This window comes from Ananas comosus, unplaced genomic scaffold, assembly GCF_001540865.1.
Source record: "Ananas comosus cultivar F153 unplaced genomic scaffold, ASM154086v1, whole genome shotgun sequence".
Taxonomy (NCBI): Eukaryota; Viridiplantae; Streptophyta; class Magnoliopsida; order Poales; family Bromeliaceae; genus Ananas; species Ananas comosus.
In genome coordinates, this window is record NW_017893450.1 from 1 (window position 1) to 11531 (window position 11531).

The 11531-nt window shown below is 40.7% G+C and overlaps 1 protein-coding gene and 1 long non-coding RNA gene across 5 annotated transcripts; one reads left to right on the forward strand and one right to left on the reverse strand.

Moving 5' to 3' along the window:
* Window positions 1–65: 65 nt before the first annotated feature.
* On the reverse strand, window positions 66–3527 carry LOC109706087 (the record flags this gene model as incomplete). The annotated part of the gene is made up of 1 exon (XM_020226893.1): window positions 66–3527. A coding segment is annotated over exon 1 (3462 nt), but the record flags the coding sequence as incomplete, so codon positions are not given.
* A 1245-nt stretch (window positions 3528–4772) lies between these two features.
* On the forward strand, window positions 4773–7286 carry LOC109706091. 4 transcript variants are annotated; one of them, XR_002215070.1, is made up of 4 exons: window positions 4773–5382; window positions 5491–5568; window positions 5643–5688; window positions 6462–7286. It is a non-coding gene; the product is annotated as an uncharacterized LOC109706091 (long non-coding RNA). The 4 variants fall into 4 exon arrangements; XR_002215072.1 differs by lacking the exon at window positions 6462–7286 and having other exon boundaries at window positions 4773–5097; window positions 5260–5382; window positions 5643–6014; XR_002215071.1 differs by lacking the exon at window positions 6462–7286 and having other exon boundaries at window positions 4773–5097; window positions 5320–5382; window positions 5643–6014.
* The last annotated feature ends 4245 nt before the right edge of the window (window positions 7287–11531 follow it).

The following is an 11531-nucleotide window of genomic DNA, read 5'->3' on the forward strand; positions in this document are numbered from 1 at the left end:
TCCTGCCACGCTCGGTTGGGCACGGGCAGCGGTTGAAGCAGCCCGGCGTAGGGTTGTCCATCCACCTTATTTTGAATGCAAACGGCGCAGCCTTTAGTGTATTCTTCCACATTCTGCTTAAGGCCTGGTAAGTAGAAGTACTGTTTAGCTCTTTTGTAGGTGTGCCGGGCACCCGAATGAGCCCCCAGGGCTGAGGAGTGTAATTCATGTATTATCTTCCCTTGAACTCCACCTTGGTCCCCCACATATATCCTTCCCTTGTATCTCAGCATTTCTTGGGAGTATGTATACTTAGATTGTGGATCAGGTTGAAGTAGCAGCTTGGAAATGAGCTGTTGGCACTTCTCGTCTCCTCTGTAGCTCGCCGCCAGTTCGGCGACCCAACTAGGTATCACTGTGGTGATGGCTGCGCTAGTTCCTTCCTCGAATCCTCTTCTGGATAATGAGTCTGCAGATCTATTTTTCTTGCCGGCCTTGTAATGTATTATGTAATCGAGCTTCGTTAGTTTGACCATACCCTTTTGTTGGACTGCCGTGGTAATCTTCTGTTCCAATAAGTGCTTGAGGCTTTGATGATCCGTCTTGATGACGAATTGTCGAGGGCTGAGATAGTGTTTCCACTTGTTAACTGTCAAGAGTATCGCCAAAAATTCCTTCTCATAGGTTGACAAACCTATGTTCCGCTGGGTTATGGCCTTACTAATGTATGCAATAGGTCGCCCTTCTTGGGACAACACCGCTCCTATTCTTTGTCCACACGCGTCCACTTCGACAACAAAGGGTCTGGTATAATCGGGCATTGCTAATACTGGCGCTTGAGTCATGATCTCCTTCAAGTTCTCGAATGCTGTTTGTGTTTCGGAACTCCACTTGAATTGGTCCTTCCTAAACAGTTCTGTAAGGGGTTTACTTAGCCTCCTATAGTTCTTGATAAATCTTCTGTAGTACCCTGTTATGCCCAGAAACCCGCGCAACCCCTTGAGGGAAGTTGGTGTCGGCCACGTAACCATCGCCTCTACCTTCTTGGGATCGGTTGCCACTCCCTCCGGGGTGACGATATAGCCCAGATATTCCACCCTCTGTTGCCCGAAGTAGCATTTGGACCTCTTCGCGTACAGTTGTTGCCCGCGCAATGTTCTGAGCACCACGCTCAAGTGCGCCTTATGGTCTTCGATGTTTCGGCTGTAAACGAGAATGTCGTCGAAGAAAACTAATACATACCTTCTAAGGTAATCCGCAAATACCTCATTCATGATGGATTGAAAGGTGGCCGGCGCGTTGGTTAGCCCGAAGGGCATAACCAAAAATTCGTAATGTCCTGCGTGAGTCCGAAATGCCGTTTTAGAGACGTCCTCTGGATCCATCCTGATCTGGTGGTAGCCGGCCCTCAAGTCAATCTTAGAGAAGTAAGCTGAGCCGCCCAATTCGTCCAGCAAATCATCAATCAGCGGGATAGGATATTTATCTTTCACCGTCAATTTGTTCAGCTGTCTGTAGTCGACGCAAAACCGCCATGTGTTATCCTTCTTTTTGACGAGCAGCACGGGTGAGGCGAATGGGCTGGTGCTAGGCTGGATGATGCCTGACTCCAACATCTCCTTGACCTGTCGCTCGATTTCGTTCTTTTGCTCATAGGTATAACGATAGGGTCTTATGTTCACTGGTTGGGACGCCCCTTGTAAGGGAATCCGGTGGTCCTGCCTTCTCGTCGGGGGTAATCCCTTCGGCTCCTCGAACACATCTTCAAACTGTTGTAGTATCTCTTTAATGCTCTCAGGTATTACTTGCTCTTCGCACTCCCCGATCTGCGCGATTTTGGCTATAGCGCAACAAATTCCTTCCTGGCAGTCTCTCTTCCACTCCTTGGCAGTAAGCATCTTTAGGCCTGTCCCCACTGCCAACCCTTTAAGGACCAGTTGCTGTCCGTCTTTGTCGAGCGACACCGTGTGATTGTTATAGTCAAAAGTAACCTTACCATACGTTTTTAACCAATCTATGCCCAATATCACACTAGAGCCTTCTAGCCGGATTATCCGCAAGTCAGCCTTGTAAGATCTGTCATTCATGTTCCATGTAAACCCGGGGCTCCTTAGTTTGCTCATGATTTTGTGCCCATTGGCCACAGTGACTGTCAGGGGCGCCGCTGACTCTATCCTTGCCTTAACTTCTTTTGCCACCCGAAAATCCAGGAAGCTATGAGTACTCCCTGTGTCCACCAGTATCTTTAGCTTCTTGCTCCCCACTTCGCCCTGAATTTGAAGCGTTTGAGGTGAGTTTTCCCCACTCAGCGCGTTAAAAGACAAACCCACCTCTTCTTTCTCCTCCGAGTCTGGATTATTCCCTTCCTCTTCTCCGGCCACATCTTCCTCTTCCCGTAAACAATCTTCATCATACACTTCTAACACATTATCCTCGGCGGCTAAGCTGAAAAGGGTCTTGTTTTTGCACTGATGGCCCGGATGGTATTTGTCGCCGCACTTGAAACACTGCCCCGCCGCTCTTCGTTGCTCTATTAGCCGCCTGTGCTCTTGTGCTTGTTGACTAGTGCCTCCAGTGGAACCCTGGGCTTGGGCCCTACCATACTCCTTTGGTTTATAGGCATTGAAGGATTGGTGACCACCCCCCGCTCCTTTACTGATGATCCTGCTCTTCCTTTGCATGGTAGTCAGCGCCCGATCATGTAGTTTGGCATGGCTGTACGCGTCCTCCAAAGTGGCTGGGTGTGATATGTCCATGAAGGGCACCAGTTCTTCTTTTAACCCATTGATGTAGCTTGCGATAAAGAACTCTTCCTCCAGACGCGGATTGTAGTGCAACAATTGTGATCTCAGCTCCTCAAATTTTTCTTGGTAACTTTCGATGGATCCTGTTTGTTTGTGGTTGCTAAATTCGCGGATGGCGTAACGCTCCCCCACGTCCGCAAATCGCTTACAGACTGCATCGGTAAACTCCTCCCAAGTCACCCCTGGTCTATTAATGAAGTATCCTTGCTTCCACACTCTTGCCTTCCCGAAGATGTGCATGGTCGCCACTCCTAACCATTGCTGCCGCGGAATCTGGTACAGGTCGAAATATTGTCGGCAACTCTCTAGCCACCCTTGTGGATCTTCGCCACTGAACTGCGGAAAATCCAATTTAGGATAGGGAATGAACTGTTGTTGGGGTACCGCGTGTCTTGCGGGCCAATGTTGCACTAGCTCCTCTTCCTCGAGATCGTGCATGGGTAGTGGTGTAGGCAGAATTCCTTTTCCTTTATTATCCCTGACATGTATTGGAGTGTTACTACTTCCAGGTCGAGCATGCTCTTGGCTTCTTCCTTCAGGTGGGCTCACTCTGGGAATTTGTACTGAATGAAGCTGCGATTGCAGTGCGGCAAACATCCTCAGCATCTCCTCGTGTTGCGATTTCCCTTCTTCCCTGGCTGCGGCTACCTGTTGGGCCAGTCCGGTGATCCGCGCCTCATGATCGGTATTTAAATGCTGCAACCTCTCTTCCAGTGTGTTAATGTGGTCGCTTAAATCCTTCATCCGGGTACCCTCCACCATGCTTTTACTTGCGGGTGTGAAAGTGAATCGGTTTTGACTTCTTTTCCCAATTGCCGCCTCGGTTTTGTTTAATTTTCGATTTCTCTGTATGCTCCCTGCTTGCTTGAACTGGAATGGATGTATGCTACAGTAACTAAGCCGGTATGCCTGTGATGTCTTACTGAGGCTTGGCGCTGCTCCAATTAATGGAACGGTGCTTTACCCCCTCGGATCCTGGCATATCGCTGATTGTCTCCCTCTCGGTAATGTGATGGTGTAGTGGTTTGTTGGGTATACCTGATGAATGCCGAGTATTCGATGAAATGTCAGGCAGAACTTGAAGCTAGATTGTATGTAAACTACGCCCGCGAACCCTCCCTGGGATCTCGCCGCTCTGATACCAAGTTGTAAGGGTCCCTGACGATCCGCAACCGCCTATGATGAGATCTCGCTGAGGCCGGTATGGCGGAGAGGATGATGGGAGCTTCCGAGCCAGGGAACTCTTCTAATTGCAGGTAAGGTAAAGAATTGGAGAAATTGAGGGTGAAGAGAAGAGAGAATTGGGAAGAATAAGAAGAGAAGAGAGTAGAGTTGAGAGGGTTAGGGATAGAAGAGAGATAGAGAAGAAAAGAGAGATTGAGGAAGAAGAACTTGTAATATATTTCATCATGTCCCCTTACATTACAGTTCACGATATATATATACGTCTAACCTATCAGTACTGAAATGAAATTAACAACTATGTGGGGGTGATAACAGCAAAAATGATAAATAAAGGTGTTGGCTCGCTGGGCTGCTATTGGTGGTTGATGGGCCTCCGTCTGAGCTTGACTGGTCCAATACTGCCTGATAACGAGTAATAGGATCTCGGGTCCCCCTTCTCTGCACTATCCACTACCCACCGGGTCGCGGGCTCGCCTTTTCCCTCCGATCCGCGCTTCGACCATTCCGCTCCATCAGGCCGAAGTATTACTACTTCCTCTGCTCCCTAGATTCGTTCGAGATCTTCCCCTTCTCCCTCTCCAACGATGCCCTACTCCCCTCCATGGCTCACCGGAACCCCTCTTCTTCGCTGGACCATCTTGCCTAGCCGGACTCGCCTCCGACGCACCGCTCACCGGACCCGCTCGCCGATCACTCCGCTCCACCTTGCTGCCAGCACTTATCTCTTCTACTTAGTAAGCTACCTTCTTCCCTTCCTTCTCCTACTAATTACTACTCTTGTTATTCGCAGGCCTTACAACGCCGCAGGGACTACCGTTGCTGCTGCGGCCTCCTCCCTCCGTCTACAGGTTAGCTATAAATAAGGATAAGAGTAAGAAGAATAAGTCGATCGAGGAATAGCCAAGGATCAGAGAATATATAGGATTTTTGCTAATTCTTGATCATGGCATCCCCACCCAACAGAGACCAGCAACGGGAGAAAGACTACGCAGATGCCGACGTTGGGGCTTATCAGAGCGCTGGCCTTCCTCGGCGTAGCGCTTATTTCCAAGTTGGTCGGAGGGGCCCTCCCCGCTCGACAAGCTATACCAAGATCGACACCTGTGGAAGAGGCCCGCAACAGCACCAGGTGAGATAATGGCACGGGGAAGGAGACGCAGCGACGACCACTGTTCCGGCCACTGTGGCCTCCTTCCTCTGTCGAGAATTCTACATAACTAATCAATCCCCCCATGTTTTTTCTTACTAATCACAAACTTTACGCACATACATGCATGCATCTTATTTTCAGTTTCTTGGTAATTACAACGGTGGTGCAATTTGATATATATATATATATGTATATATGTAGTAGGGTTGCAAAAGAAGGCAGAGGAGGCGAGGAAGAGGGAGGATCAAGAAGAAGAAGATAATAGTGAGACCCAAAATATTATTTTTTACGGGAGTTTATTTGGAGATATCTTAGATTGACAATCCACCTTACAATATTCTCTAATTTCCTACTTTTTTTCTCCCCCTGTAGATGTGTTCGAGAAGATCAGTCTTCTGTGACGCTTAAGTTGTATTACCTTCAAAATGGAAGTGCAAGACTTGGATTCTGGTAACTGCTCATGAACTGATACTATATCTAATTTTTGAGATACTGAAAGTGTTATTTGCTTATGATGTTTTTAGGATTAGAGGGAGGGAATTCTTGCTTCCTGTGGGGATTGTTTTAAAGGTGATGTGTAACGAACACTTCTATCAGAGACATTTGTTTCCTACCTTGGTGGTACTCTTGATTTTTTGCTATTAATTATATCGAATTTTCTGTTTGGCTTTCTCTACTGTTGTTTTGTCAAAACCAATACTTAAGTGATTTCTTTGGAAATCTAAATGTGTTTCTTTTAAATGTGCAGTATTTTGAATCATGCTTCATTCTTTAAATTACATAATTTGGCTCCACATCTTTTAGATTTTTAGACTACATGTTTATTTGCTCTGTAAAATCAATTATCTTTGACTCTTTAGATGGCGTAACTTGGCTTTAGAAGAATTGAACTTTTCGAAAACATGATGTATTATGAAAGCATTTTGTAGTGGTTCTGCTCATGATGTTATTTGGTTAATATGAAGGTTGTAAGTAGCTTGGGTTCATCTGACTCTAAAGAGCATTTGTTGGCTTGAGTAGTATCATTGTTAAATAGTTCTTTTGCAACTTATCAAAAGTTGCTCTAACAATGCAATTTTCCGTTGCTAAGTTATCATCTCATTTTATTTCACTTTATATCTTTTCGATTGTTGTGATGATGTTTTTTTTTTCTTTTATAATCAATTTTCAAAGTTACTGCTTCACTTGATCTTTTGCTACTATTGTTTCATCTATTGTATATATGAGTTGGAAACAGATATTACAATTTTACTATTAATTCTAATTTATTTTTTTCTTCTTATGTATACCAAATACTTTTAATTACCTTCAATTTATTTACATACAATTTTTGACGAAATCAGGTTTTCTTTAGTCCACGTGGAGGTATTTCCTTAATTTGGGCAGGTATACTTTTTGATTAAATTCCATTTTCTTTTGTCGACATATCAGTATTTTCTTATATTTGAGCTTTTGTACGAAATACCTGTCAGTTTAACTATTTTGCTTAATTATAGGTTTGTATAGGATTTGTGTCAGCACTATGTGTCAGCTTAACTTATCTATCAGCTTAACTCATATTTTACAAAGTAAATTAACTAGGATGGCAATTGCGAAATAATTGCAACCAGTGTGTTCTGTATATTATTTTTTTCGATTGTTGTGATGGTGTTTTTTTGCTATTCCTGTTTAAAATTATTTACTATAAGTTCTGCAATTTATATATTCTAATTAATTTTGTAAGTTGCTGCTTCACTTGATTTTTGTACTACTGCAATCGTATATTTTTGGGACAGCCGGTTAGTAACATTTCTTAACCAACTTTTCCTATTAGTCTTATTTCATTCTTTTTTTAATTCTTTATTGACTATTGTCTTTTCTTTCATCTAACTCTTGCACTCTTTCCTCGACTTCTACAGCTCTTAATTTTGTTGTATCTATGGTCATTCCTGCTGCTGGTGCATTAACTGCTTATACTTTTATTTGTTTGTTATTTAAAATTTTATAGTTCTTTTATGTATTTACTATTTCGTCTTTCTTTAGCTTTTTTTTATAAGATCTCAAATATTTCTTCAGTTTAACTACGCATCAAATTTTATTCTTTTATGTTTTATTTTTCTTACTCTTTTTTTTTTTCTCTATGTTGCAAGTATGATATGTTATTTACATTATAACGAAAATAATTAATTATTATAAGTTAAATATCGAATATTATCTACCCGCCGCATCGCGCGGGTCACTGCACTAGTAATACAATATGTAAGCAAATAAAAGGATAACAAGTAAATTAAACAATTTCATTACTGAGTCATATCTCTACTTGATAAAATTAAATACCATGTACATTATGTTCTAATGCCACATGTTCAGTTATATACTTATGCAGGTTTACATACATGTTCATCTTTACTGGGTTAATTACACCAATGGTCCCTAACATTTACACTGTTTTTCAATTTGGTCCCTAACTTTTTGTTTTTTACAATCACGTCCCTAATCTCTTAATTTCATTACAATTAAGTCTCAGTTGTTAGATAGGTGTTAAAATTAACGAAAAATGCCACGTCAGCACCACGTCAGCGCCACGGAAGTGTCGTGTCACCGCCATGTGGCGCTATGTCAGCGAATTGCAAAAAAAAAAAGGGTTGGGGATCAAATTAAAAAACGGTGCAAAGGTGGGGGACCATTGGTGTAATTAACCCATTAAATTTATAAATTCAAAACAAGATTTTTAATTTAATATTTAAATTTTAAATTTTAAATTTTATTTTGGATTCAAATTTAAATTGGAATTTATATTTTGATTTTGTATTTAATTATAAATTTTTAATTCTAAATTTAAATTCACATTTCAAATTCTAAATTCTAATTTAATTTCAAACTTTCATTTGAAATTTCAAATTCAAAATGTGAATTTGAATTCGAAGTTTAAATTCAAATTTAGAATTGAAATCAAATCTTAAATTCAAATTTAAAATTTAAAAGCAAAATTTTGAATATGATTTTAAATTTAAATTTCGGTTTCAAAACTTTCATTTTAAATGTAAATTGAAATATATATCAAAATCAAAATCAAAATTTTCAGTTTGAATTCAAAATTTAGCTTCAATTAAAAATTTAAATTTAAAGTTTGAATTTAAATTCAAAATTTTATTTCAGCTTTAAATTCATATTCAAAATTCTAATTTCTCGTTAGTTTAAAATTTTAATTTTAATATTATTTTTAAATTTAAATTTAAATTTTTGTATTTTTATATTTAGGGACTAAATTGAAAAACGTGCAAAGTTTAGGGACCTAAATTAACATGCAAAAGGATGCCAAATAGGCGCTGACGTGATGATTTTGTCAATTTTAATCCTTTTTTTAACGATTGGAACGTAATTGTAATAAAATCAAAAGATTAGGGACTCAATTGTAAAAAAAAGAGGTTGAGGACTCAAGTGAAAATTGGTGCAAAGGTTGGGGACTAGGTGTAATTAACCCCATCTTTGCTATAATGCCACAAAAAGTAATTTATATCTTCATTGCTATTATAACTGTACATTTATACTAATCAATATAGATGTAGGTTTACTACCACTAAAGTTTTCAATACCAATAATGAGTAGCATAAAGTCCATTTTCTAGAAATCCATCAAAAGAGCCACGAGATAGTAATCCACTAGTATGTCCATCTACTATATATGCATTAACCACGGGTGATGTATAATGTCCAGTTAAGTCACATTTATCCAATTAACGAGGGCTTTACACGTGGTAACGTCCCGGCTCGTGCCATGCCGAATGGCACTGTGGTAGCATACACTCCCCATGGCAGTCCACTTCGGTGCCTAATCCTACACGAACGATCTATCGTCGCAAGGCCAACTCCGGAGTGCCGACTTGTAGGGAGCGATCCTCACAAGTATGTGCGAATGAGTATAAGGGCAAGTAAGCGTGATCATATATAACATAGGGTCCACAAATCAAATACTCAATCATCATGTCTAAAATATGAAATTTCCTCATCGACTCGATGGTCGGATACTTGATCATTCATGTCATGATTTGTTCACAATTACTTGGGTGGTATACCCCTACCAATACATAATATGCCTTAAATATGTATTAGTTCACATCTCTATATCCTATTTAGGAGGACTCACTATTTTGGCTACAATCCAATGAGGTTTCATAAACATGCAATTCCCACTATAGTTAAGGAAGTCATTTTCTAATGCCATATGCAAAGGAGTTACAAGATGTTCATAAGATTATAATACTAGTTATGCACATGCTTTCTACCAAAACCTCCACTACATAGAGTAAATGAATTATCATACAAGTGGCTTCATTCGACTAATGTTATATGCAAGTGGCTTCATTCAACTAATCTCATTCCTTATGTCTAAAACACGGAATACAACTATTGATCTCTAGATCGAATACAATATCATAATGTCAAATTCTAGTTGTTCAAGTAGGTTAAATACACCATGCTTAGCTTCATGTTTATTCTTATCATGCACTATATCACATTTACCTTATCTATCACAAGTATATAGTTCAACATGCAAGTTAAACACTTTTTCTATTCCATTCACTAAGTATACTCTATAGGATGAACCATCATTCTTCTCTAACATGCTTAAGAGGAAATCATCAAGAAGTAATATTACACACCATCTAGAGCCATTTTGTATTCAAGTCCACATAATAATACTCTACTAAATAGAGTATAGTATTTCTACATGTATCATGAATGTATCATGTGTTCAAAAATTCTACCATGTCATATTTAGTATGAATATGCATCAAATTATATCTTAAAATTATAGGGAAGACATAGAGAGTTCACCCATTTCGGCAAGGTCAAACCCACTGAATACTCCTCAAATCCTTTCGTTCCTTCGAACGAAGTTTTCCACCAAGCTTTTAATATCCTAGAAGAATTTCTAAAAGTGTTACAAGGTTCGAACGAACATCATACAAAAATACCCAAAAATCTAGTCTAAATAAGTAGAAAAATACCTTTATCTAAGAAGAACTTGATCAAAATCCAAATTGAAGCTATAAAGCTTTAAATCCAACCTAAAAGAGAGTTCTACACTTATCAATTAAGTTCTAAAAACATCACAACAAAAAACCCTAGATTTTTCATAACTAGGTTTTCATCTGTAAATCTTACAAAATCTACACATAAATGTTGCAATAAGAATACTAATCTTCAAGAAATCTCCAAATCAAGCTAAACTTGAGCTAGGGTTAGAGTTTAATTCTAAAAGAATTTGGGAGAGAAGTCCTAGAGAGAGATAGGGGAAAAACTCACCTTCACCCTCCTCAAACCTCAGCACAAAGAGGGCCATGTAGTGGAAAGGGGATGTCTTATACAAACTATAACAATTTCCAAAAAGCCCCTTAAAACATCCAAAAATAGCAAACACCATGAAATGCAGTTTCTGCACTACGTACCGGTACCCGGCACCCAGACCTGCCAAACCTGAGCCTCAGTAAAGGGGTCTGTTTACGGTGTACCGGTACCCGCTCGTTACAGTACCTATACCCGACCCTAGTATCGGTACTTGGCAACTCTGTAGCAGTACTCAGCACCCCTCAGTCTAAACCCAAGAGCAGCTCTCTCGGACGCGCAATGGGGTTCCGGTACGCCACCCAGGTACCGGTACTCAAAATTTCAAAACCTGAATTTATAGATTTTGGTGCTAAATACTCCTCCTCGCGTTCTCGAACCACGAGTAATAGGTCGATACTCAGTCAACGACCTTCTAAAACATCAGGAATAGTGCAAAACACTATTCTAACACTTGAACCTTATAATTACTAAAGTTCAATGTGCTACAGTAAAACTATCCAAAATATTCGATATACCATACTCGATCCGAACCCAAACCGGACTCTATCTGGACGCGAACCGGACCTGATAAAAAATGAATAGTATAGGGATAAAAAAAGTTACCCATTAAAATTTCGAGTATGGGTCCGGCCTCCAACGGCACTACCACGACGCACGCACGCTCGAACGGCTCCTCAGTGCAACGTCGACGTCGGTCCGAGCTCATACCGCGACAACCATCTCGAACACGATCAAAACTAGAGGGAGAGGGAGAGAGCAGTAAACAAAACCTCACTCTCTACCTCTCTACAAGTATATAAAGGGCTGGGGAAAGATAGGAGTTAACATCACTTCAAATGACCAAAAAGCCTCTCACCAACTCCAAATCCCAGCTGGAGTATCGGTTCCAGATTTGGTTACCGGTACTCGGCCCCTCAGCCCGCAGTCTCGCACACCGGGTACCGGTACTTGCCCGATGCAGTATCGGTACTCAGCACCAAATTGGCAAACCCGAGAGCAGTCTATTCTGGAAATACACTAGGGTACCGGTACTCCCTTGCGTGTACCGGTACTGAGCACTGAAAATCTGCACTTTGCAAATTC